The sequence below is a fragment of the Microdochium trichocladiopsis genome (assembly GCF_020744255.1).
Source record: "Microdochium trichocladiopsis strain MPI-CAGE-CH-0230 chromosome Unknown B0I36scaffold_1, whole genome shotgun sequence".
In the NCBI taxonomy this organism is placed as follows: domain Eukaryota; kingdom Fungi; phylum Ascomycota; class Sordariomycetes; order Xylariales; family Microdochiaceae; genus Microdochium; species Microdochium trichocladiopsis.
Window position 1 is genome coordinate 3,975,001 of NW_025763544.1, and position 25,358 is coordinate 4,000,358.

Genomic DNA, 25,358 nt, shown 5'->3' on the forward strand with positions numbered 1-25,358 from the left:
CCTCCCATGCGCAATTAGTTGTCTGCATAGTACACATGAAGAACGGTGGACAGGAATCAACACTGCGCAGGCATAATAGCGCTCGGCGTCATATCATTAAAATCAGAGCTATCATAAACACCACCACCTCCTCCTCCTTCAACAGCAATTGTGTCAAACAACCACCCCGGGATATTCGCTAAGATGAACAAGAACCAGCACGCTGAGGCCACAGCGCCAACGGGAGACGACCATGCTACTGGTGAATAAGCCATGGGCAATCAAACGCTCTTGGCGGACAGAAGCAGTGCCACCAGTAGACGTCGAGCCTCATTCCAGCACAAATGTAGGCAGGACAAGACCACCTGTCTTGACGACAGGTTGATTGCCTTGCCAAAGAAACAAACTCCTCGACGTGTCTGGCATTTAGAGGCTGGCGGACGAGCTGTCGGCAATCTTCTCGGTGACGTGGCCGTCGCTCTGGACAACGACCTTGTCGACCTTGAGAGAGGCCTTGACGGGGTTCTTCTGGTCGTAGACCCACTCGAGCTGCTCGAGGGTGCGGCCCTGGGACTCGACACTGTTCAAGGGTAAATACTTTGTAAGCATGTGCTTGTGCAGAGCAAGGAGAAGAAGTTTGTTGCAAGCCACACTTACCAGAAGAGGTACCACATGAGAGACTCAAAGCAGTCCCATGCGACAAAGACAAAAATGTAGCGGTGCTTGATGTTGTTCAAGGCGATGGGGCCGGCGAACAGGTTGATGAAACTGATCGAGTTGACAATCATGCCGGATGCGGCCAGACCCTTGGCTCTGATGGTCGTTTCGAGAGCCTCGGCGGGAATGACACCCTGGAGAGGCGTGTATGTGAAGGAGAAGATGAAGTTGAAGAGGAAGTAGGCGGCAAGGGCACCTTGGCCGTCTGTGGTAACAACTCGTTAGTTTCGCACTGGAAGGGGGTAAAGCTCTTCAAATACCACGAGACTACTCACAGGAGAGAAGGATCGGGCTTTGCATGGATATGGTTTCGGCAAGGCCACCGTTGGCAGCCAGAGTCACTGCGCAGATGAATGTACCAATAACCAGGACCTTGCGCCGAGGCATCCTGTCTGTAAGGCACACTGCGATACCAGCTCCAATAGCAGAAATGACGCTGTTGAGAATGTTGTATCCAAGCTGAGCGTCGACTGTCTCGACGCCAATCAATTTGAAGATGGTCGCGTTGAAGTAGCCAAGACCATTGCCCGAAAACTGGCCGAAAACGGAGATCATGAGGACCTGAGCCATTCTCCAGCGGCCAGCGTGGGAGAAAAACAAGGGCTTGTCTGTGTTGTTGATGCAAGTGTCAGTTTGCTGAATATGCTCAGGCGGCCTTTCCGGGACCCAACTCACAGTTCAGAGGCTCCTTGTCCACACCATCCTGGCGAATACCCTCCTTCATCTCCTCGATCTCGAGCATGACAAGGCGCGAGTCAGTGCGGCCGTTTCCGTGGTACTTGGCCAGGAACGCGGCGGCCTCTTCCTCGCGGCCGTTGGCCAGGAGCCAGCGAGGCGACTCGGGAATAAACCAGACACTAGTCATGACGAGAACGCACGCGAAACACTGCATGGCCAAGGGAATCTGCCACGAGAGGTTGTTGTCGAGCTTGTTGCAGCCGTAAGTGACCGCAGCGGCAGGGATCGAACCGCCGAACCAGCCACAGTTGTAGAAACCTAATGGCCACGATTGTAAGCATCCGTTCACCATGGGGACGCCCAAGAAACTTACCGACGGCACGACCGCGCCAGTGAGGAGGGGAGATCTCCACAGCGTACTAGAATCCAGAGTTCCGAGTCAGCAAATATCCCCTGCAGGTGAATTTCGGGAGGTCCACGCAGTATCTTGATCACCGAAATTCCTGGAGCTTGTCGTATGGCGCGGACTTACGGCGGGCGCTCCAACGGTCATGATGGCGATACCACCTCCGAGGATGAAGCGGGCAACAACGATCTGGGCGAGGGTCATGGAGGTCGAGGCAACAATAGCGCCAAGGATGATGACAGCACCACCAACGAACATTCTGCGACCACAAATGTTAGTCCAAACGCAACCCAGCCGGATATGTATGGGAGTTCTGCAAGTCAGGTTTGGCATGACAGAACGCGACGCAACCCTAACACTACAGTGTAAGAAGTATGAGATGCTAACTTACGTCATTCTGCGTCCAAACTTGTCGGAAAGCATCGCAGCGAAAGGCGAGCAAACAATGGCACCACTATGTGTCATAAAGTCAGCGCTTCATGTTGACACTGAGGAATACATCACCCGGATGGTCTGTACGCACACCGTGTAGAGGGACATGATCAGCGATGTCTTGATGGGATAATTTTCGATCTCGTAGACCTTCTCAAACTTGGGCATGGCGATGATACCAGTCATGAGAGAGCCATCGTAGCCGTTGGCGCAAGCACAGCAGAAGGCCACGAAGATGGAGACTGGGCGTTTTGTCAGTGACTGAGGCGCTGTTGTTGTGTCTCTGTGGGGGAAGAGACATACAGTAGAGGTGGATGGACTCTTTGCTCCAGCGAGCAATGGGGGATTCCTGGATGGCAGCGAATAGCTCGGCCTATAGTCATTTGTTTCAGCATTATGGCAACACCAGCTCGTCCGCCATTCGCCTGGAGCTGTCGTGGGCAAGCCTCTTGGATAGAGCTCGCTTCTGCGTCTGATGTCAGAGACGCAGAGAGCATTACTTACATTGTGGACCGTCTTGGCCTTGGCACCCTCCTGCTGCGCGGTCTTGCCCGTGCCTTCGGCCACAATGACACGTGCGTGCAGATCATCGTGCACGCCAATGGTGTCGACGTTCTGAACCGACTTGGATTCCGCCATGATGGAGACGGGCGTGTCGTCACAGGTCAAGGCTCCAGCTGATGAGCTCCAAGTGTCGTGCACTGCTGAGGCACGATGACGGCCGTGCTGGTGAGTGTCGGTCGATCTGTGGGTGCTACGGACAACCTGCTGGTCAACATTCCGTCTTGAGAAAGGGGGTCCCACAGCCTTCTTATCACAGGGTGAGATTCTCTATGCACTCCAACTTTTCCCCAACCCTTACCCCGACTTCTAAGGACGGGCTCACGCGTCTGACTGGACTTGAAGTGGGACTGGAACGACGGGCCGCCTTCCTCCGTGAGAGCAGATTGGGACGCCAAGGACCACTGCACAACACGGTCCAACCCTGGATCTGCTTTGATTGGAGGTGGACAGCACGGGCATTGCAGGGCAGGGTCCCGAGCGCTCACCCGAAACATCCTGGCTTGCAACTGGCCCAGAGGGCAAGCATATGCAGTATTGTGTCGGAATTCCTTCTGTCCTCTCCCGGAGGGAGAGCTCCCTTGTGCCACCACAAACAAGGGTCCTCGGCCAGGGGTGAGAGAACATGACAATCTCGCCAATACCTATGCGGCTTGGCGGGCGCGCAACAGTCCATCTCAACACCCGATCGGAGTGGCTCACTGTCTGTGCCGGTCCCGCAAGCCTCGTCTCACAATACGGCATGGCAAGTCTACGCAAGCATGGCGCGTTTTCAACCACCCGGCCAATGTTGTGGTCTTGTTGACCTGCGTGATCGGCCGAGCCGGACCCTGGCCATTGGCGCAAACTCGGCTGAAGAGGGGGCCGCGTTATCCTGCCCTGCCCTGCCCTGCATCCGCTCAAGGGGCCACTTGACAGCCATGGAGTCTCGGGCGTGGAGTTGCCCCAGGATTTAGTGCCCCCGTCCCTCCGCGCTTGCGGTTGTCTCCGCCGAGGAGCCGCTCCACCTGAACGAGGTTTCCACACATACGATCCCAGCTACACCATGCATCATCACATAACGGGTTGCAACCGAATATTCTTTGGCTGGATTGAACCACAGAATATGCAAGCCTCAGCTCAGCTCTTTTGTGGGCCGATTGGACTTTATCAGGTGGTCCGGAATTGAGGCATCGTCGAGCCGGCCTGCAGCATCCTGATTGCCCCCTCGAGTTCTTGGTGCACGTGCGGATCCTCACTCATGCCTGGCCTAGCTGCAGCCCATTCGATATTCTCGTCGTAGTCAATGTGACTGTGTAGTCCACATCAGATGACGACCCAGATGCTCGGTACCTTGGCAATCTTCGTGGCGTATTGAGCTTGTCTGCCGATTTTCGCACATCTTTGTCTAGATTAAAGTCCTTTTGCTTTCGATGTCGATCGTTCCTCGAGGTTCCCACAATACTCCAGCGGAACAGTGGGCAGAGTATGAACCGGTCATGGCCCTGATTTTCATGCCGTGCACGGCGCGAAGCATAGAGATGTACTGGCGAGCCATACGAAGGAGTGTGGCAAGTGCTTGTGAGCGGCCAATAGATGGGCTTGCATCGCATGCTTTGACAAGCCTGCAAGGGTGCACGCTCAGCCGTGGCAACCATGTTACGGCACGATCGTGACAGGGTGGACGTGGGCCAGGTTGGAAGTTTTGGATTAGTGTGGGGAACCCGAGTACATGCGAGGCCAGGATATGATCTCAAGATTATTTGGCCTGCGACCACAGACTGGAGAACCAGTGTCGACCGATTTGAGGAGGCGATATATGAAGACACCGTTTCGTGCGCATCAAGCCCTGGACTTGGCACATCGATCAGCCTGGCCATGCATGCATGTGCGAAAGTGGTAACGGCGAGCGCGCGCAGGCGTGGTGGCGGCACGCCGAATCGACGTTCAACTATGCCCATTGTCCCCAAATTATGTGCATGAAATGCGAGAGACGGGATGGACCATGCATGTTTCTTTGGGGTCAATATTGGCAGACCCTATTGCTGGTCAAACTTGGCCCGTTGGTTGTCCCTGAGAGCCAGGGGGCCGCATGGCAGATTGCAAGGCCGGCCTGTGCGGGCAGAGGGAGATTTGACACGGCAATTGTCGACACCGCAGCACCAAATCGGCAAGTCACACCCAGCCCAGATATATCTCCTGATGTAGCTACATTCGAGTTGCGTTAGTTCCATGGCGGGGAGGCACGAAAACTTGGTGGTTGCCAGAGCTGACGACGCCGTGGTGGCTATTTCTGGACTGCGTGTTCTCGGGGGCTGCCTTTGACATTGTGGGCCTTCCTCGGGCTGATGGCCACGACCCGAATTTCAGATGGACAACAGGCCGATGCGGTCGATGCAATGGGTGCCCGGGTTGTGCTGGTGCTGCTGGGCTCGTTCGCTAAAGCGGAAACCAGAAGCCTCGAGCCGGGCAGGCGGTGGCTGCTACAGGATCGCGAAGGACAGCCAGTCGTCGTTCCGAGCACCTGGGCCGGGCCTGGGACGAGCCTGGCCTCGATCGCGTTCTGGGGCGCGCCGTGAGGGATGGGGAATGCTTGTCGTGGTGGGCTGGATGGGTTGCGTAGATGCGAGGGTGGTTGTGCGGGCCGAAGCTCCGTGCGTCAGCGCCCTGGGGACAGAGGGCCTGAGTGTGCGTGCAAGATAGGCACAAGCCACACCAAGCTCTTGGCCTCCTTCCTCGAATGTGGCGCATGCGGTCGTCGTATAGTCCCCATCTGCGTGGTCCTCGCTGGTTCACCCGCCAAAAGCAACAATTGAGCGGTTGTCTTTCGCCCGACTCTTCTGCCGAATGACGCCAAGATGATAGTGGCGAACCGCCATTTGTCGCCAATCCAAGTCACTGGCGGATAGAAACTTTCAACACGCCCCCGGAATGTCGAGCCGCACAACCACAGTCTTTCTCTCGTTCTTGCTCCTGCCCGTCCTGCAAACTGCCAAGGTCTCGGTTGAAGCCACCCATGACTGCCAGGAGCCCACACACAAGGAAGAAATGGAGATGAGCAGATTTGGCGCGCACACTTGCACAAGGGCGGTGGCTTGCGGCACAGAATTCCGATCACGGTGCTAACATTGCTTCACAGATCTTTGCAAGCCAGGGTGAAAGGGAATTCAATGGCATTGGGGAAACCCTTATGTCTATCTTATTTTGTCCCTCTACACGCTTAAACCTTGCCCCCCAGCGCATACAGATCCCCAAACCTGCTGCCCTCGGTTTGCACAAGCTCTCTCGGCCTCCCGACCTCGGCTACCAAGCCCCGATCCATCACAACGACCCGGTCAAAGTCCATAATCATGTCCAGATGATGGCTCACCGCAACTACTGTGTACGACCGGAACTCGTGGCTGATGATCTCCTGCATCGTCTTCTCCGTGTCCTGATCGACACTGGAGCTCACCTCGTCGAGAAGAAGGACTCCACCATCTGTCGATGTGAGCGAACCATCGGTCTGCTTCGCCGAGAAGTCGTTGATACCCAGCCGACGGGCACGTACCCGTCGTCTCAGAACAGCTCGGGCTAGGGAAAAGAGCTGCCGCTGGCCCTGGCTGAAGGCCTCTGCCGTCATGCCAGCTTCCAGGCCGCCGTGCTCGCTCACAAAAGTCCACAGCCCCACCGTTTCCAGGACAGACTGCGCATCGGCAGCGGTTCCGGCACCCAGTGGGTCGATGTTGTCGAGAAAGCTCGTGCCATCAGGCAAGAAGACTGTGTCCTGGGGCACAGAGATGATGCACTGCCGCAAGACCTGCCTGTCCAGTGTGGCCACATCGACGCCGTCGATCCGTACGCCATCGTTGGTCTCGGGAGTCGGGTCAAGCAGCTTAAGCAAGAGTGCAATCAGCGACGACTTTCCGCTGCCGGTTCGTCCGCAGATTGCCACCTTCTCGCCAGGCTTAATCTCTAGAGTCACCTCGCGCAGAGCCAGATTTGGCGTTTCATCTGGCGAATCGGTGCCGTAAGATGCAGAAACATTGTCCAAGGTGATCGCGCCTCTTGGAGGCCACGCCTCATCTGGGCGGACATCCTCGCCATCGCGATCCTCGGGCTTGACGGTAGCAAAAGCCCGCAAGCGAGCAATTGCGCCAATCGATGTCTCAAACATGGTCCAGAACTGCACGAGGACCATGAGGTTTTCCGAGAACATCATGATGGTGATGAGTGATGCGCCCGTGAACCCGGCGCTGGAGCGCACCGTAACTGCCAGGCCCACAAGGATGAGAGCGAGACCCATCACTACGAGATGCAACACAAGCTCCAGCCAGTGCTGGATCATCATGAGCAGGTAAGCAGGCCGCTGAGAAGTGTTAAGCAGATTGGAGTTTTTGGCGCGGTCGTCTTGGACCTGCCCGTGGGCGCGCAAGGTGACGAGCCCCTTTGTCGTGTCCAAGAAGTGCGTGTACAGCGGACTCTTCGCCTCAAGGTCGAGGATACGCAGCTGTCTCGAAGTACGCAAGTAGAACTTCTGCACGATGTAGATGAGTGCCAGCAAGAACGGGTAGCCGGCCGCCAGGTACGGCGAGGAGATGCACATGACTACAGCCTGTCCGACTGCCGTGAAAGCGGTGGCGACAAAGTTCATCAGCGACATGGGCAGCTGCGTGTCAATAATGTTGAGATCCTGTGAGAACAAGTTCGTCGTGACACCCTGATCCGTCGTCGTGAAGTACCGCAGGGGCGCATGGACCAGTGTGTGAAGGGCCTCGTGGTGAAGATACTTGCCCGACCTTCGCACGCCGACGATGAAGACCGCGTAGCATTGACCCAGGAGCGCGATGAGCCCGAGCATCTGGAAGAGTGCGTACAAGCCAACCCAGTAGCCCATGGCGTGGGCAGGCTGGGCACTTGCCGAGTCCTGCGTCCACAGCGAGAGCCAGACGGGTGGGAAGGAGCTGAAACCGCCGAACATGATGCTGAAGAAGATGAATGCGATGGAGACGATGCTGCCGAGACTTGCAGCGTAGTGCTTGTACACCGTCTTGTCGCCCGTCTGCCGCGCCTTCTGTTCCATGTCGTTCTCCGAGACAGTCGACTTGACCTTGGTAAGAAGCGCCCCCTTGGCGGCAGCCTCTGTTGCACCAGCACTCGGCGATGTTACCGGTCTCGTGATATCACTCGAGGCCAGCGATGCCGCCGACGATGACGACGATAGCGAGGAGGCACTCTTGACCTGCAAGCTGCGCACATAGCCCTGCGCCGCATCCAGCTCCGCAAACGAGCCCTGCTCGACAACCGTCCCGTCGGCACCGAGCGCGACGACGTGCTGAGAGAACGGCAGATGGCGGACCGAGTGCGTGCACAGCACCACCGTGGCGCCGCGCCGCGCAAGCAACCCGCCTCCTCCTCCACTGCCCTTCCCTTCTTCCTCGGTCCCCGTCATTCCCGCGGGCGCAAACACGCGCTGGAAGACCTGGTCCTCGGTGTCCGCGTCCAAGCCGCTAAACACGTCGTCCAGGACCAACAGGTCGGTGTGTAGGTACAGCGCGCGGGCGAGCGCGACGCGCTGCTTCTGCCCGCCGCTCAGTGTGATGCCGTTGCTGCCGACGTTGGTCTCGTCGCGCAGGGGCAGGGTGTCGAGGTCGACCTCGAGCATCGTGGCGCTGACCACCTCTGCGTAGCGCGCCGCGTCGAACGGGGCGAAGCCGACAATGTTCTCGCGGACCGTGGCGTTGGACAGGAACGGCGTCTGCTCGCAGAAGCCCGTCCGGGCCCCGTGGGCGCTGCTGGAGAACGTCACGGAGCCGCCAGTGCTGAAGGGCATCTCGCCCAGCAGGGCCTTGCACAGGGTCGACTTGCCCGAGGCGATGGGGCCGACGACCATGGTCAGCCCGCTCCGGGGGACGCGCATGGAGATGTTCTTCAGGGCCATGGTGTCCTTGTCCCAGCCGAAGCTGGCGTTCTCGACGACGATGGCTGCGGTGTCGGCTGCTGCGGTGGTGCTGGGGATGGCCTTTTCATCTGTTGGGACTACTTCTGGACCTTTCTTCTCGCTGGTATACTCCAGGGCGGGAAAGCGTCTGTAGTCTTCCCTTTCCTCCTTCTCGAGGAACGTCTGGATCCGCTCCATGCACGCGGCCGCCGAGACGATCTGCGGGAGGAACTGGAAGAGCACTGAGAAGGGCTGCGTCAAGAGCGTAATGTACGCGAGCGACGTGAACAGCTGTGCCGGGCCATAGCTCCCGCCGGCGAGCGCAAAAGTCAGGAACGGCGCCACGGTGATCGGGGTGTAGGCCAGGATGGCTGAGGCGGTGCCGAGGGAGCGGTAGCGGGACCCCGAGGCGAGCTCGTCGGTGCGGAGCTTCTGGACGTACTCGGCGATGGGCACGGCGAGCCCAGAGATCTTGAGGTTCTTCATGGCCGCGATGACGGTCGAGGTCAGGCCCACGCGCTTCTGCACGCCCGCCATCCACGCCTTCTGCGAGGGGCCCGTGTACCGCACCAGGATGGACATGAAGCCCGCGCAGATCATGACCGCCACGAGCGGAACCACGAACGCGGCGCCGAGCTTGGTGTAGAGCAGCCAGCTCGCGAGGCCCGTCTCGATCAGGCACGCCCAGAGCTCGTGGAGCATCCTTAGCCCCATGGTGATGCGCTCAATGTCGGCGCTCATCAGCGTCAGCGCGGCGCCGTCGTCCCCCGTCGTGATGCGCACCGCCGTCGCGTGCTTGTAGATGGAGCTGACCAGGCACGACCGCAGCGCCGCCAGCATGCGGAACTGGAAGTACCAGTAGAAGGCCGTCGAGATGGAGATGCCAAAGTACACCAGGCCGCTGGCGCCGATCAGGCCGTACCCTTGCTGCTTCGAGTTGCCGTCCTCGGGGCTGGAGAGGTGCGAGAGCAGGGCCTCGATGAAGAGCGGCTGGCAGAAGGTGAAGGCCGTCATGGCCAGGCGGAACGGGATCGGGAGGAGCAGGTAGGTGCCTAGGCTGCGGCAGAGGACGCGGATCAGCCCGTACTTCTGGCCGCGCATCTCTTCGATCTTTAGATGCGGTCGGAGCATCTCCTGGGCGTGGTCCGCCGCGAGCTTGCGGTCCAGGGAGTAGAGGTCGGGGATCTGCAGGATCTTGCCATAGCCGAGCAAGAAGAGCTTGTTGAGCCAGAAGAATACCCCGAGACTATACATCCCGCTCGTCTCCTCGGGACTGCAGTCCCTCATGTCCTCCTTTGCCCATCGCGACTTCTGCTGTGCCTCTAGGAAGAGCACGGCGACCTTGACGGCGAGTGTGGTGGAGAAAACCGACGCGTATGCACGTTCGCTGGACGTGATGGATGCCAGCCAGAGTGTGCGGGCCTGGGCAATGTCAAGCACGACTGTGGTGAAGACGTACGCACTGAGAACGACCGATGGCCGGACGGACCTCGCGTGGTCTAGTGTCGACAGCAGGATCATGCATAGCGCCGCGGACAAACGCAGGACGGAGGCGGCAATGGCGGCGGCCGACGCAGGGAACGGGTAGAGGCCCGCCAGCACGAGGAGCGCGAGCTCGAACACCGCGTACAGTACAATGGCAGCCTAGTATTGGATGAGAAAAAGTTAGCAAGCTTCATCGAGCTTGGTTTGGTTGTGGAGACGTTATAGAACGTACCAGCTTCGCATATTGGAAGCGCGACCCGGCGATAACGATCGGTCTCCGCCGCAAGAGGAATATCCGCCATGTGGCAACGAGGATGTATATAGACGCCGGCAAGATCGAGAAGAAGAGCTGCTCGAATTTGACGGTGAAGTCAAAGTCATCTCGACAGCCCCGGACCTGGGGACCCAAGGAAAGGTCGCTTGCGCAGGCGGAGAACGACATTGTCGAGACACGGGCAGTGGCTAACCGCTTGGGACAATCTTGTCAGTGCTCACAGAGAGCCTGCAGTATGCAGCGTGCCGTTTGTCGCTGTTGCCGCGTTCTGGTTGTTGAGGGGAACAGGGACTATGCGGTGGCCATGGCGTTGCTTGAAGACTTTTGGGACCTGGACACGGGAAAGAATATATCTTTCTGGGACCCCAAGAGTCAGAGGAGTCGTGAAATGTGACGACAGGGGACCCCATGCTGCATGCTGACAGGCGGGTGTGCTGGGATTCGCTGCCATTGTCGGCATAGGCTGTTGCGGTCTGGAAGCTGGTAGTGATGGCGGGCCGCTGGGATCGGACTGGAGCAGCGGAGTTCGGACTGGAAAGGTCGGAATGGAAAGGGCAGGGGTTTGGGCTCGTTTGGGCACGCCGGCCAAGGCACCAGCAAGCAAGCTTATCTCTAGCTCCGACGCCGCCCAGAGTGGATGCCTTGCCGGCAATCAGATCTGGACCCCTTTCGCGTGAATGCGGCTCTGCTGCCATTCGTCTCTTTGTTGATGCCTGGGCTGGTCTACGCGGCTCCTGCACGAGCACAGAAGGAGTTGCATGGTCGGCATCTTGTTCCATGCGTCACACGCGTCGTGGTTGCGTAAGTTGGACCCGACGCAATGGAGGCACCAACCCGATCATACTAATCCCCAGGGGAGGCTGAATGACGACAACGGAACGCGAATACCCTATCTGTAGACAGGGCTATTGGCTGTTGGCTCCCTTTCAATGACACCTTGGTTTTAAGCAATTGCCTGACAACAGTGATCTTCATGGGCAGCATGCTCAGCAACAGACTGCGACACCGACCTCTGCACCTTGTGGGCACTTGCGTCAGACGGAACTACTATCGAATCTTGTTGATGCGAGTCCATCTGCATGGAGCATGTGTCTCGCATAGCCTTATTATACGCTCCAAACCCGCCACGCAAGCCGGCACTTGTTGAGTCACAGCGACAACCAGCTAGCGTCACTTCATTAGGTCTACACTGCCAGGACAGCAACACGTACAGAACAGAGGTGGAGCACCTTTTGGACAAGACTACAGTACTCACCGAGGAGGACTCCCTGGAGACTCTACTGCTTGCTACCACGTCGCGCCCCCCAATACGAGGCGCACGAAATACTTGATCATAGGTCCGCTGTGCTCGAGCCAAACAGGTCAAGTAGCTGACTAATGTTCCGACTTGTCCCGCCCGAGACGTTTTTATACTCACGCAGAGAACTGCCGAGGAACACTTCCTTCTTCGTCGTCTGAGGAAATGGCGCTGTCAAGCGAATCCAGCGTGAGAAGGTGCATCCCATCGATGTCTTCTGATGAATTTTATCCGCAGGGTTATACCAGTACTTTGATCTGTTACATCAAAGCCGGTGTCATTGTGACATTTACTCGATTTGCCTTCGCGACAGTGAAACTCCATGTGCTCACTGTGCGTGGTAGAGACGTCATCAAGTTATAGGATTGAAAGCCCAGTGAAGACTGTTACTGCAGTATAAACTTCTCCGTGCTGCAGCGGACCGTGCTGATGACTCAGTGTTGGCTCTCGTCAGCTTGGAAATGCTTCCCCCGAACTGCAGCGGAGCTGACATAATGCGGCAGGGGGTGGAGTCGGGAGTTTTGGTGAGCCATGGGAGAAGAGACGTCATTTAGTCAGGGTCACGCAGCCTTCGGCACTTGAATCTCGGAGGTTTAGAAATCATGCGGCTTTAATGGTTCTACGGCCGTCGCGGAATATGACATTGTAGCTGGTCGCGTGTCTGCAATCCTGACCAGAACAGCGGCTATGTCAGTATATATTGGCGCAGTTCGAGGACTGCATAGCTCAGATGTTCAGACATCGTAAACTATCGCAATCAGGATCAACACAAGCTGATAAGCTTGATACCCAGAGCCATTGAATTGTTCATTCATCACCACAAGCACCAATATGGACAAGTCCGCTTCTTCATGGGCCATCACACCTCCCTCGTCATTCAAAGCCTCCCTCGCGATCACGCACATCGGCAGTGCCACTACCCTCATCACCATCACTGCCAAGAATGGCGCCAAGAATGGCAACAAGACAACCTTCCTCACCGATCCCATCTTCTCCCCGGCCGGCACAGCCTTCCCAGTAACTGCTGACTTCTCACTGGTCGTGCAAATCGACCCTGCCCTTTCGCTCTCCAATCTTCCGCCCATCGACGCCGTCCTGCTCAGCCACGAAGACCACCCCGACCATATCGACGCTCCCAGCAGGCAACTCCTCCACGGCCGACAAGTGTTCACCACGCCTGATGGGGCTGCGGTAATCGGCCAAGGCAGAGACCGCGGCGGATTGTGGGGTCTCAGGCCCTGGGAAAGCGTAACAGCCTCGATCGGCGGCAGCGAGTTTACCATCACGGGGACGCCATGCGAGCACCTCCCTGGAGGCGAAGTGACGGGCTTTGTTATTACCACGTCAGACTTTGGCGAAGATGAGCAAGGACGGCCTCACGCGGTCTGGTTCTCGGGGGATACATTGTATCTACCCGAAGCGCACCGCCAGCTGAAGGACAAGTACAATATCTTGGTGGCCATTGTCAACCTGGGCGGCGTCATGATTGACTGGCCGCCGCCGCTGCCAGCCGCGTCTCAGCCGACAACCGCACCCAGCACTGTCGATGTCGACCCTGCCACCGAGAGTGAGCCTGGCAAACTGCAGACCACAATGGACGGGAAGCAGGCGGCACAGCTGTGCAAGGACTTGGAGGTCAGTGTGCTCGTGCCGGTGCACTATGAAGGGTGGCTTCACTACACGCAGTCCAAGGAGAGCCTGGTCAAGGATCTCGAGGACGAGGGCGTGGCAGGACGGGTTTGCTGGCTGCCTGGAGGTGGAGAGGCGAGACGGGTCATATGAACGAGCAGGCCGGGAGTACAGGAACAGAGAACCACTGGCACTCGGCGTTCCTGCTATCACATGTCTCGAGCCGGATCGAAACGTAATATATCATCGCTCTCACTGTACATTGTTCACTAATGCAAGCTTGAAAAGGAGTCCACAAATGCGGCAGGAAAACCCCTGCTGTGCATACAAACTACCAAGCTCTGACGTGCTGATTGTTCACCATTCACATCACAATGATTGTGCGTATCCTTAGGGTTCTGTGTGGATCTTTTGTGAACCTATCTGAGGTGATCCCATCGTTGTTTATCTCCAAACAGGCCAAGTGTTGTCCTACAGTTTTCACCAAAAGCCACCATGTCCAACATCACTCCTATCTCGCTGCGTCTTTGCCAAGAATAACGGCGCCAATGCTGAAGATCATCACCTAAGCTTTCCAGAGATGCCAACTATTTGTTCAACGAACCAGCAGCTTGCAATTATGGCAAACCAGATTTTCTCAAAGTTCTGAAGCTCTCCAAAGCTGGCGAAATAGTATCCCCCCCACAAGAATGCCAGAGAAAGGCCGCTCAGACACGATCCTCCAAGCTTAACGGCGCTTGTCGCCATTCTCCTGCTTCTTCTTCTTGACAATCCAGAGCTTCAAGACAAACTGCTCTCGGGAGTCCCGGGTCGCCTCGGACTCCTGGGGCTCATTCTCCTCCTGTTCTTCACGGATGAGCTCCAAGACGTGCAAGACCGGCCACTCCACTCTTCGGCCGGCAGTCTTGTTTAGGGTGGGAGGCTTGTTCTGGCTCCACAGGCGGCCCTCTCTGTAGCGGCGCTCGAAGCCGTCGTGGGTCGAGTCCCAAAGATCCGCGCCGTACTCGAACTGCGAGTCGATCGTGTCTGCATCTCTGTGGTACTGGCTGCCGAAAAAAGGCCAGGCGTGGTCGGCGTGAGCCCAGCCAGAATCGTTGGTGAAGCTGGCATTGTTCACGTCCAAGTCGTTGTAATAGTAGTCGGCGTTGCCGTCGCCGTCGCTCTCGCGGCCAGGATTCGCCAGGATACCGTTGTTCGTCACGTCGTCATTGGCATCATCCATGCTGGGCAGGGGAAGCTGGCTGTGTGAAGCGCTGCGGGCGATCATGTTGCTCTGAGTGGCGGGATTAACGGCGCTGCTCTGGCTGTTTGAGAAGCTGAAGCTGCGAGATATGCGCGTGGTAATGTCGCCCTCGACGACATCTGTGTCTGGGCTTGGGAGCTGGCCAGCCGATGCGTTGTTGGTGGGTGTAGCAGTGTGCTGGCTGGCTGAGTCGCTGTCGTCGCCAACGTGGACCTGTGCGGCGATGGTTGCAGCGGATGCCGCTGCGGCGGTATTGCCGTTCGCGATGTCGCCTTGGCTGTCAGTGCCTGGGTTCTCAGCGGTGTCGATGCTGTTTTCAACGACATTGCTGTTCTCGACGACGAAGTTGCTGGGCTGGACGTTGTTGAGCACAGGCAACGGGATGCTGTGGCCGGTGCTACCCGCAGGGAAGTCACCGCTGGAAGAGACCGACTCGGTTTGAACGCTCGTACGTCGAGCTGCGAGCTCGCTCTGTCTCGAGCGATTCACGCCAATGGTGGTCTGCGGAAATGGCAAACGGCCAGGTGCATTCTGTGCCGCCGCACTGACGCTGCCACCTCCCTGGGCAGAGCCACTGCTGGTGTGGAAGGTAGTCATCTCATACGCCTCGCCGCCGGTATTGCCAATCATGTACTCATCAATACCAGGGAGCTGCTGACTTGGTCCGATGGAACCAGCCGAAGGGGGCGTGGCAAAGTCGTGCTGCGGGACAGGTGGAGGACTAGGACTGCTCTCTCTCTCCCAGGGTCGTATTCGGTACAGGTCACGGGCAATGTCCCGGCTACCTACCTCATCGTAGTCACCATTGTCCTGGCTGCCATCATCGGAATTGTCACTGTCGTAATCGTTGGAGGGGCCATAGAATCCGGTGGACACATTGCCATTGCGACGTGACAAAGGGCCAGGAGGTGTACGCGGACCGTCGCTGAGGTCGGAACCACCAACAATAGATTCAGGAGGCTGGGGGCCAAAGACTCTTCCCAGGGGGCCAGCGCCGACAATCGGATTGTGGTCCTGCGAAGAACCAGTTGGTCGAGGGCCAGTGACGCTGCTACCAGAGCCGCTAGCACCAACATTACTATCCGCCATAGTCAGACGGTGAGCAAACCGGTGAGGGCGCTCATTTTCGCCGCCGCTGTTGGCCGCCTGGGGGTCCCATGAAGGCAGATCATCATGACCAGGTCCTGCGGGACCTTGATCATCATCATCAGGTGGTTTGGGACCTTGATAGCCCTGATCGTAATAGCCGCCATGACCGCCGTCGTCACTCTCCAGGGATTGGCGGAGACCACAGTCGTCAGGACCAGATTCCTCGAGATCGTGACGGCCGTTGTCATTGCCGTTGTTGCTCGCCTGGGGGGTGAATGGAGGCAAATTACCATGACCGGGTCTGACGGAAGCGGGAGCGGGAGCGGGAACTTGATAGCCCTGATCGAAAGAGCCACCGTCACCACCGTCGTTGCTCGCCGATGGGCTTTGGGCAAGCGAATCACCAGCACCAGTTCCTCCGAGATCGTAATAGCCGCCGTCACTGACGTGGTTGCTGGCGGGCACATGGGTCTGGATGCTCAAGAAAGAGCCTCCATTCGTGGGGCCGGCGAGATTGCTACCACCCATGTCCTGAGGGGTTTGGCACCAGGATGTTGTGTGCCGTGCACCATGGCCGCTGGGGGCAGAAGAAGGCGCGCCATCTCTGTTTTCGAGAGGCTGATTCTGCTGCGGACGCGGCGCCGTGATGCTGGGGCCCACGCGGCTGCTCTGAGCCGAGCTGTAATCGTTGTTGACAATAGCGTTGATGCTACCGAAGTAAGGCTGACGGGGGTCAGTGGAACGCGGTCCAGTAATGCCGAAACCAAAACTGCTGTTCTGGGTGGGATTGATGGGGGCATGGTCAATGGCGTTGGTCCGGGCTGGTCCAGCAGGACGAGGGGCGGCGAGACGCAGACCAGTAGGACGCGGGCCAGCGATGCTGCGACCGAAGCTACCATTCTGAGCGGAGTTGAAGCTTCTGATAGGGGCATTGCTTGTGGCAGTAGTAGTGGACTGATGCGGGCCACTGGGACGCTGTCCCGTCACAGGAGAAACACGACTGCCAGTCTGCGCTGAATTGCTGTTGTTTCTGGCGAAGGCATTGCCACCATAGCCGGCTTGGCGTAAGTTGAGATATGGAGAAGGACCGTTGTACCGGCCAGGGATCTCCCTATAGCGCGATGGGGCATTTCTATAGCTTCTGGGACCTCCTTCATTGCTGCCTTGGCTCAAGGCGTCTCTGCCGCCTCCAGGATTATCGCCATTGTTGCCACGAGGTTGGTCGTGATTGTTAGGGTTGACGGCACGACCATGTCGGCTGGCCTCCTAGGGCGACGACATGATTTGCTTCAGGTCCCGGTAGTGAGTAGGGATATCATAGAGGCTTCGGCGTTGTTCCTCGCGTGCTGCTCTAGCAGCAAGTTGCGCCTGACTGAAGATGCCGAGAGTGTCACCCAGGGATTCCATGGTGGTGCGGACATGGTGTCGAATGGCGCGGCAGTACTGAAAAAAAGTGCCGGCCTGGTTGCGAGGCTGGCCGTATCTATCCTCAAGCCTGTTACGCTCATCCTCGAGCTCGCTGTCGTAGATCATAGAGCGAGACTGGGGGGTGCTGGTAGTGCTAGTGGGAATGTAGTCCCGTGGCACCGTGGGACGAGAGCTGTGAGAAGGGCCAAGGGGAACCGCGATTGTGAGATTATCAGTAGAGCTGTAGGCGTCTCCAGGAAGCTCGCTATTGGAAGAGGCATCCGACTCGTCAAAGCCATCAGATTCTCCTGCATGTTGGGCTTCAACACTGGCTCCTGAGGTTGGGGGGATGGGTTGTAGACCTTGGGTAAAATCCTGTGCCTCACCCTCAGGAAGGTCACTGGACAAGAGACAGTCACTTGCCTCACGGACGAGGTTGTCGTCTGTTACGGCGACTTCCTTTTCCTTGCCTTTGCCTTTATCGGCCATGACGACGCGAGTGAAGCGTGGTCGTCTCTAGACCTTCTACGAGGCTGCCTGAACGACGAGTTTTTCACTCGTGAGGATGCTCGTGATGTGAGCTTGAGGGGTAAGTTGCGACGGCAAAGTGCGAATGAGAGGAATGAATGGTTCGTGCAATGCTAGAGAACCGCAAGATTGACGAGGCTATGGACATTCTCAAGTCTGCGGTGAAGGGACGAGTTTTTCGCTTCAGGCAGACATGATGAGAATGTGAGTTTGTAAAGGTGAAAAGAGGGGTTGCTCGAGAGACGAGGGGAGTTTTGTACGTGCCTTGACTGGACGCGTTGCGCGAGGACCGGCACCAGGGCAACGCCTCGTGGCAACCTGGGAAACTCGTTGAGGCGTGTTCACAATGGGGGCTTTTAATAAAATTCCCGGCTCCAGCAGCATTCACCGGACTGCGTCTTAAGCAGTTCTCCCATGTAGCACGTGCTCTTCTCATTGATTTGGCAGCAATAGACTTTTTCCAATGCCCTCATTGACGGCGTAAGAAAATGTCATCCAGGTCGTCGTGCACCATGTGCCAACGACGCCAAAACAGCTATAGTGCCCCAACGCGACGTAGTGCACGACACTATGACGACAATTAGAACCCGCCTTGAATACGGACAACCCCAACACCTGCTGCAGTAGTAAAGACAAGATGAGACCGCCACCGAAGGCGAGAGCCATCATTCAGATACAGGCGTGAACGACTTTCCGAGCGTCGCCAGAGATCCAAGAGGGGGTCCCACGACATGACCGCACCGTAAGATAGCCCCGATGCGCATTGGGAAGAGCGGCACAACTCGCAACATGCAACAAGGAACGCATATGGTAATATTGTATCTTCGACGACGGCATCGGCATGCCGGGGGAGTCATCGATATTGCGCAGGTGAAGATCTGAGTAACAGGTCGCGAAACGCCCCTTCCGTTTTCGTCAAAGGCGCATTGCGTGAAACTGACGACGAAGTGTTCCTGCAGGCACTCGGCAACCTTAATAGCAACTCAAGACACGTACCGGGCTCGCGAGGCACTTGCCATGCAAACGCCGTTGTTCCCGCAATCAGCCGCAGCAACACGCCGGAAACCCCCCCTCCCTAAGCCCGGGCCAGAAGGCTATGACGAGACCATGACCACCGAGCACGAGCACTCGGCTCCTGTCCATCAATAGGACGGTCGCTCGTGCAAGGACCGGCCCTCATGGGGACTCCGCACTGGGGCCGCCTCACTTTCGCATGCCAACAAGCGCATCCTAGTGCCCAGATGCCCGTTCCTGAATGAGAGGGCTGGGCTGGCTCTAGATCCAGGCACACAATGACCAAGGTTGGCCCTAGCTTTCGACTAGCCGCCGAGCGAAATATATGGGACGATGCTAGGCCCACAGAATTCCTCTGCGAAGCTTCACTGCTGCTGCAAGAAGTGCGTGTGGAAATGCTCACTGTCCTGTTTGATGGGCAGAAATCAGTCGGTCTTGTTGCACGGCATTGTTGCATCATAGAGAAAGGCCAGCCACGTCCTTTGGAGTTGGGCTGGATTGGGCGCGGTACAACAAAGTAAGCTGCAGCGAGGGCGATAAGAGGCCTGGACAGATAGAACACCTCGCTGATCGAGGTGCACAACATTTGATTCAATCGATTCACGGCGTTTTGACAATGGCTCTCAGGATCGGGGAGCAAGTGTGGGCCGGAACCACGGAGCAAGGACCAGGTGTTGAGGAAAATTTGATGGCCGACAAGGACCCTTGCTGAGGGACTCAGCCCGTCAAGAGACAGCGTCAAGCCACGGAGCCCGCCCGCAGCCAGCACGGGCTCGAGCCATCTCACTGCACTGACGTCACACCTCTGAAAGGGCTGGTGGTGCTGGAGACGGAGGCAACGCCAAACCAAAATGTGTCAAGACCGCGCGGTGGTGATTGTCCTTGTGGTGTGGAAAGTGTAGGCCAGCTCTCGTGGATCAGCAACAGTCCCCTGGGTGCCAAATCGCCTGCGCACCCATGTATGGGAATTATTGAGGGCCGACAAAGGTCGTGGGCCATCTCAGGTTTGATGCCCTGCCCAGCACATGAACAGGCAGTGTGATGTGGTGGGAAGGGGGGTCTCAGCCCCCCACCCTCGAACAAGAGAACAAATGCAGGTGTGACCTCATCCCACATGACACCACCTGGGCCACGCCGCCAGACATCTGGCCATTGTCCAGGCCGTTGTGAAGTTAGCGTCGGGGCTAGTAAATGATCCTGGCGGCCACGTCGGCACCCGAAAGATGCCCAATCGCAGCAGACCAGGATACCCCGGATTGCTCAGGTTCTGCTCGAGGCAGCCGCCGGCCAGGGCGTCCATGGCGAGACGGGCGCCGGGCACAGGGTTCTGCCACCATCTTTGCTGTTACAGGTGCGGGCTGGCTCCTGAGCTCTTGTGTGCCCGCCGTCCACAGTCGGGCGCGATGGCCGCGATGGCTTCCTCTTTGAGCCATCTTTGGTGGATGTCGGTTCCTGGCCCGAACATGGAGATCAGGGGCAATGATGGCAAATTGGGCTTCGTCGGGCTGGGATTCTGCCTGTTGCCGAGCGCCGGAGCGGATGCCATGCGGCCCGGTCGGCGCGATATATAAAGTTGACGTCTTGACGATGATGCCGCGATCATGATGGTGTTCTGGCTCCCGTGAGGGCTCTTGACGAAAAGAACTAAAAAGACTGCCACAGATGCTCCTCTCTGTCGCAGCAGCCTTCCTTTGACCGCCAGCAGAAGACAACAACCCGACGGGCAGGACCGCACGCACGCACAACGCATAATACGAAGGGTAACGACTGGCACACACCTGCCAGCATCACGTCGCGTGCCCCTCCCACCGTGCACACCGCAAAGGCTTCCATCTGCCTAGCCGAAGCCGTGGCCAGAATGCCCTGTGACCGGGGCTGGGAAAAGAAGAAAAGGCCAAAAACCGGGAACAGGCCTGACCCTGGACGGAGCCAGTACGGACACGCCATTTGCCAAAACGGACCCTCCTGGCTGCGGCGACTGCTGTCTAGCACCAGAGCCCATCCCTGTCGCCGCCCCGTTTCGCTGCGACGACTGCCTCCATCCAGCCGTGCTGGCGTTTCGCTAGCATTATCCCCCCTCCTACCGGTGTCGTCATCAGCCAAGCTGCTGGCCCCCCCACCACGTTTCCTCGCTCCCTCCATTGTCTTCAACTACCGGCTTTCTCCTCCTTCCTGCTGATCTCGATTGTGCCGCATCACACCTTTTGCATCCCAAGTTCGACGACCCGAACTCTCCTCCCAGGAGCTCGTTCCGAACCCTCCAACCAGCCCTGTTCGAGCTCATCCACACACCATCTCACTCGACACACCCAGCACACGTCGACCACTCCTCTAGCCGTCATGGCCTACAGATCAAGCGACAACGACCTCGCCTACGGCGAGCGTTGGGACCGCGACCGCTTCGCCTCCGAGAGGGACCGTGACCGCCGCCAGCAGAGCAGAGGCCCTATGCCATACTGGGACCGCGACCGCCGGCGGCAAGAGTCTCCCGACGGCGTCCGCTTCCAGTCTCGCGGGCCCCCTGGACCTCCACCTCCCCGGCCGTGGGAGGACGACTACCCCGTGCGCGACCGCCGCTACTACGAGGACGACGGCCCGCCCCGCCGCCGCCGCTCTCCGGACTTTGAGCGCATGCCTGAGAGAGAGCAGCGCGGCCCTTCGCCTCCGCGCAGGCCGACCCGCATGATCCGCCGCCAGTCCTCTCTTGACACGTACGACCGCAAGCCGGTCCCTCGCTTCTTCGAGAGGGAGAGAGAGGAGTACGGCCCTCCAGCGCGCCGTGGGGATGTCCGCCCCGAGTACCGCCCAGACCCATACCAGCCCATTCCTCTCCCCAGATCGCGCGCCCTGCCGCCCCCGCGGACGTATGCCGAGCGTGACTACGAGGAGATCAAGATCCAGGAGCCCGACCGGTACGGCAACGATGAGTACCACCCTTACCCGGAGCGGGTAACGGAGAGAGAGATTGTCCGCTCCACCCGCAGACGGGACCGCAGCGGCTCCCGGACGAGCCGCCGGACGGCCCGGTCGCACAAGAGCAGCGCGCGGAGCAGCTCCCGGACATCGACCACATCCAGCAGCTCCAGCAGCAGCTCCAGCACCAGCGGCGGCACGACCGTCACTGTCAAGAGCGAATATCCGAAGAAGGGCAAGACCAGGATCCCCGCGCGCCTCGTGTCGAAGCGGGCCATTATCGATCTCGGATATCCTTACACTGAGGAGGTATGAGCAGGTTTTCTTTTTTTAAGACGCACAATGTTGCGTCTCTTTTTAGGCACCCCAAAGCTAAACAAAAACATAATGTCTGCAGGGCGGCACAATCATCGTCCAGAAGGCCCTCGGCCAACAAAACATTGATGACCTGCTCAAGCTCAGCGAGGACTACAAAAAGTCCGAGCACGAGGTCATTGCTGCCCGCTCTGTCGCCGGCCACGTCGTCGAGGAGCGCAAGGAGGAGATTTTTACCATTCCTCCCCCGCCACCGGCCGCGCCAGTCGTGGCAGCTCCCGTCGTGGCAGCGCCAGTCGTTGTCCCGGCGGCACCGGCTCCTGCCTCCTCCGTCTCAGAGGAGGTGTTCAGGGAGACCAAGATTGTGCGCGAGGTCTCGCCGGCCCGGACGTCCAGGAGCTACTCGACGTCCACGACGAGCCGGACGCCGCTCATCATCGACGGCGCCGAGCCCGACTACGGCTACGACTACGGCCAGGTTGCCATCGTCGGGGACCGCCGCCGGACCGACCGGGAGATCAAGTACGAGATTGCCAGGCTCGAGGCGGAGCGCGACCTCATGCGCTCGGACCACCACCACCATCACCACCACCACGGCCGGCACCGCAGCCACAGTCAGAGCTACGGCCGCGACGTGGTCCGCGCCGAGCGGCTGCCCACGGGCGAGCTGGTGCTGTACGAGGAGGAGGTCGTCAAGGTCGAGGAGCCGCGGCGCGGAGTGCGCATCGAGAAGGACAAGAAAGGTAGGATGTCCATCAGCGTGCCCAAGAACCGCAGATGAAGGTGCGCGCTTCTTATTCGCCCTCGTTGCGAAGTCCCCCTCCCATTCCCAAAACTTTGTCAGCAACGGCAGCAGAAAATGCTAACATTTTGTTTTCCACAAACGAGCAGGTCCTCCACCTGGACTCATGCGCGCTATGCTCGCTACCCTGACCTAGTTTGCACCAATTACACGGCGGCTGTATTGGCGTTTTTTGGAAGAGATAATTTTGCTGGATATGGGACGGGCGTGCAGTTTATTGCCGAAGGCTGCTTTTTTCACACACACGTTGAGTGTTGCTGCTTACTACACAGTGGCACTTTCTTTTCTCTCTCGGATTCGGATACATATATACATATTTGTGTGGGTGAAAACCAGCGGGATGGCTACATTTTATTAACGACATTATGACCACAAATAAACTCAAAAATGCAACCAACCAACCACTTGCCCTCTTTCTGATTTGTGATATCTTTGATGCGGACACTTGTTTGTTAAGATCCGCCTTTGCAGGACATAGTCTAATTCGGCTTGGAGTGACAGCGACCCAGACAGATCTGGATGATTCCATCTGGTTATTCCCCTAAAAGGATACAAACGAGTTGACCCTTGAGCTGGCGAGTCAAGCCAAAATATCCAGAAACAAAAAGCAAGGTACTTACTTGTTTGCAAACCTGTCCATCCCGGACTGTCACCCCGCGAGACAGGCCCATAAAGGTTTCTTGTTCGTGCTATGTGGACAGAGTGTGTCCTGTGTAGGTGGGTCGCCACTTGTCACAGACCCTACAGTTTGTGTCAAAGTCGTTTCATACTGAAGAGAAAACCGCTTTCGTTTCTTGCGCAGCAACTTCAACTTTATAATCACGGCAGCAGATCGAGCAGTAGATGGGGAGAAATTACAAAATCAGTGTGCCTTACACGCCATTGCCATGCTTGAACAAATTATCTAAAATCTTGCTGCCAAAAAAAACTCGTCGCGATGCACCTCAGACTGAAACTAAGGAGCCAGAAATGACCCCCAAAGCCGCAGATCTGAAGGCTCTCATCCACAATGCGGGAAAAATCGAGTATTTGCAACATGGGATCCCATAACCTCCGTGAGAATCTCTAGACGCACACACCATCCACGTTACTCGTCCTAGTGCTGCCCGCCCCTCGTACAGTTGAATCAAACCCATGGGTGTGCACTTAGTACGCGCCACGGAGCTCGGCGTCGGCGACACGGCGGCGCTGGCTGAAGCCACGGGCGTTGTTGCGGCCGTTGCCCTGGCCGTTGTTCTGGCCACCGCGACCCTGGCCACGTCCTTGGCCGTTGCCCTGGCCGTTGCCACCAGCGGCACGAGTAGGCTGGGCAGCAGCGGCAGAAGTAGCGCTAGCAATAACAGTGGCGGCGTTGCCGCCGAGCTGGACGCTCAGGGTCTGGACGGGAGCAGCCAGGCTGACGAGGGTGGAGGTCTTGGCGTTGAGGATGTCCTCGACCTTCTTGAGGTTGGCAAGGCCCTCCTTGCTACCAGCAACAACGTTGGCAGCGACGGCAGCCTCGAAGTCAGCCTGGTCGTCAGCAACCTGCTTAGCAACGGCCTCAACACCAATGGCAGTGTCGACGGTGGCAGCAGTGTTGGCAGACGGGGTGTTGTCGGTCTGCTGGACGGGGAAGCAGCCACCAAAGGGACCGGCCTGAGCGTTGTTGCGGCAGCGGACAGTGCAGACGTTGCCGGCAGAGGCTAGGGAGGATGTCAGCCAGGGGTTTCTTCGTTCATGCAGATGCAAGATGACTTACAGCCAACGCAGTTGAACTTGTCAGGCATCACGACGGTGATGTTGAAATCCTGGGTGCGGGCCTGGGAGAAGCCGTTGACGCCAGGGACGTTGTCGAGGACGGTCAGGTTCTGGCTGATGACACCGTTGTTGCCAGCCTCGATGAGGTCGCAGGCATAGGGACCGGCGCCATCGGCGTTGACCTGGTGGATGGTGACCTGGACCTTGGAGCCGGCCTTGACCTGGGTGACCTGCTTGGCGGCAAGGGCGTTCTCGGTGTTCTCGCCAATGTCGATGTTGCCGGTCAGCTCGGTGCGGCCGCACTCGTTGACAACGTTGTTCTTGATCTCCTGGTCGCGGATGATGGTGGTGTCCTGCTGGCAGGGGTTGATGGAAGTGCAGTTCCGGGCAATGTCCAAGCTGACTATATGGCGCAGAAGAGGTTGTCAGTCAGTAAAGGGCTTCTCGCCAATATGTGATGGTGTGGTTCTGGACTCACCCTGGAAGCCGATCGAGGCAGGCGAGCCGGCATCACCTTGGGCATTGAGAAGGACGCCGTGGGCCTGGGCGAGGGCCACGAGGGCGGCGGTGGAAAGGAGGGAGGCGAAAGAAGGCATGTTGGCGACGGCTGGCGTGCAAGAAAAAGGGGGGCAACTTGGCAAGGCGTACAAGAAAGGAAAGTGACCAGCACTGAAGTGGAAACGAAGGAGGGAGGACGAGAAAGGAAAGAGGCTTCACAGAGGCACGACCGAGATGGATGAGGAGGAGGACAACATTGGCAAAGGGCACAGCGTATGGCGGATTGTCTTTATAACGGCGGCCGGGTGGGCATCGTCCATCGTCATGGTGGAGAGCGGCGGCGTGCAGATGGGCAGCAGGGTGGCATCGTGGAGTGGACACGGCAACCTCGAACAGCATCTGTCGCAAGCGGGTGGGCTCAGCAGAGGGCGACAGAGTCTTGGCGAGAGACGAAG

The 25,358-nt window shown here is 58.0% G+C and overlaps 7 protein-coding genes across 7 annotated transcripts; 2 read left to right on the plus strand and 5 right to left on the minus strand.

Annotated features, from left to right (window-relative positions):
• Window positions 1-47: 47 nt before the first annotated feature.
• On the minus strand, window positions 48-2,978 carry B0I36DRAFT_379740 (lactose permease). Its single transcript, XM_046160787.1, has 10 exons — window positions 2,717-2,978; window positions 2,516-2,585; window positions 2,304-2,454; window positions 2,172-2,234; window positions 1,907-2,039; window positions 1,748-1,793; window positions 1,372-1,692; window positions 972-1,304; window positions 637-901; window positions 48-559 (listed from the first exon to the last, which is right to left on the minus strand). The coding sequence occupies exons 1-10, from the start codon at window positions 2,849-2,851 to the stop codon at window positions 406-408; spliced, it is 1,671 nt and encodes a 556-aa protein (XP_046018912.1). The 5' UTR covers window positions 2,852-2,978; the 3' UTR covers window positions 48-405.
• Window positions 2,979-5,897: 2,919 nt separating this feature from the next.
• Window positions 5,898-10,733, minus strand: B0I36DRAFT_379741 (P-loop containing nucleoside triphosphate hydrolase protein). Its single transcript, XM_046160788.1, has 2 exons — window positions 10,390-10,733; window positions 5,898-10,316 (listed from the first exon to the last, which is right to left on the minus strand). The coding sequence occupies exons 1-2, from the start codon at window positions 10,597-10,599 to the stop codon at window positions 5,973-5,975; spliced, it is 4,554 nt and encodes a 1,517-aa protein (XP_046018913.1). The 5' UTR covers window positions 10,600-10,733; the 3' UTR covers window positions 5,898-5,972.
• A 1,581-nt stretch (window positions 10,734-12,314) lies between these two features.
• On the plus strand, window positions 12,315-13,633 carry B0I36DRAFT_281493 (beta-lactamase superfamily domain-containing protein). Its single transcript, XM_046151488.1, has one exon. The coding sequence runs from the start codon at window positions 12,560-12,562 to the stop codon at window positions 13,508-13,510; it is 951 nt and encodes a 316-aa protein (XP_046018914.1). The 5' UTR covers window positions 12,315-12,559; the 3' UTR covers window positions 13,511-13,633.
• A 120-nt stretch (window positions 13,634-13,753) lies between these two features.
• Window positions 13,754-17,585, minus strand: B0I36DRAFT_427200 (uncharacterized protein; the record flags this gene model as incomplete). Its single annotated transcript, XM_046162418.1, has 2 exons — window positions 13,754-16,947; window positions 16,969-17,585. The coding sequence occupies 2 exons, from the start codon at window positions 17,583-17,585 to the stop codon at window positions 14,085-14,087; spliced, it is 3,480 nt and encodes a 1,159-aa protein (XP_046018915.1). The 3' UTR covers window positions 13,754-14,084.
• An 829-nt stretch (window positions 17,586-18,414) lies between these two features.
• B0I36DRAFT_311655 (uncharacterized protein) lies at window positions 18,415-19,655 on the minus strand. Its single transcript, XM_046152395.1, has one exon. It carries the CDS (start codon window positions 19,222-19,224, stop codon window positions 18,700-18,702), a length of 525 nt encoding a protein of 174 aa, XP_046018916.1. The 5' UTR covers window positions 19,225-19,655; the 3' UTR covers window positions 18,415-18,699.
• A 1,117-nt stretch (window positions 19,656-20,772) lies between these two features.
• Window positions 20,773-23,077, plus strand: B0I36DRAFT_311657 (uncharacterized protein). Its single transcript, XM_046152396.1, has 3 exons — window positions 20,773-21,860; window positions 21,949-22,609; window positions 22,758-23,077. Exons 1-3 carry the CDS (start codon window positions 20,979-20,981, stop codon window positions 22,802-22,804), a joined length of 1,590 nt encoding a protein of 529 aa, XP_046018917.1. The 5' UTR covers window positions 20,773-20,978; the 3' UTR covers window positions 22,805-23,077.
• A 737-nt stretch (window positions 23,078-23,814) lies between these two features.
• B0I36DRAFT_234412 (uncharacterized protein) lies at window positions 23,815-25,001 on the minus strand (the record flags this gene model as incomplete). The annotated part of the gene is made up of 3 exons (XM_046149305.1): window positions 23,815-24,350; window positions 24,407-24,808; window positions 24,884-25,001. 3 exons carry the CDS (start codon window positions 24,999-25,001, stop codon window positions 23,815-23,817), a joined length of 1,056 nt encoding a protein of 351 aa, XP_046018918.1.
• Between the last annotated feature and the right edge of the window lie 357 nt (window positions 25,002-25,358).

Excerpts from the sequence above, each read along its gene's own strand:
- B0I36DRAFT_379740 (XM_046160787.1), bottom strand. The coding sequence starts at position 2,851 with ATGGCGGAATCCAAGTCGGTTCAGAACGTCGACACCATTGGCGTGCAC. Across the intron at positions 2,235-2,303 it reads ATCATGTCCCTCTACACGGT|TGGTGCCATTGTTTGCTCGC; the intron begins GTGCGTACAGAC and ends TATGACACATAG. Across the intron at positions 1,693-1,747 it reads CTGGCGCGGTCGTGCCGTCG|GTTTCTACAACTGTGGCTGG; the intron begins GTAAGTTTCTTG and ends CGTGGCCATTAG.
- B0I36DRAFT_311657 (XM_046152396.1), top strand. The coding sequence starts at position 20,979 with ATGGCCTACAGATCAAGCGACAACGACCTCGCCTACGGCGAGCGTTGG. Across the intron at positions 21,861-21,948 it reads GATATCCTTACACTGAGGAG|GGCGGCACAATCATCGTCCA; the intron begins GTATGAGCAGGT and ends TAATGTCTGCAG. Across the intron at positions 22,610-22,757 it reads CATCGAGAAGGACAAGAAAG|GTCCTCCACCTGGACTCATG; the intron begins GTAGGATGTCCA and ends ACAAACGAGCAG.
- B0I36DRAFT_379741 (XM_046160788.1), bottom strand. The coding sequence starts at position 10,599 with ATGTCGTTCTCCGCCTGCGCAAGCGACCTTTCCTTGGGTCCCCAGGTC. Across the intron at positions 10,317-10,389 it reads GCTTCCAATATGCGAAGCTG|GCTGCCATTGTACTGTACGC; the intron begins GTACGTTCTATA and ends ATCCAATACTAG.
- B0I36DRAFT_281493 (XM_046151488.1), top strand. The coding sequence starts at position 12,560 with ATGGACAAGTCCGCTTCTTCATGGGCCATCACACCTCCCTCGTCATTC.
- B0I36DRAFT_311655 (XM_046152395.1), bottom strand. The coding sequence starts at position 19,224 with ATGTTGTGCACCTCGATCAGCGAGGTGTTCTATCTGTCCAGGCCTCTT.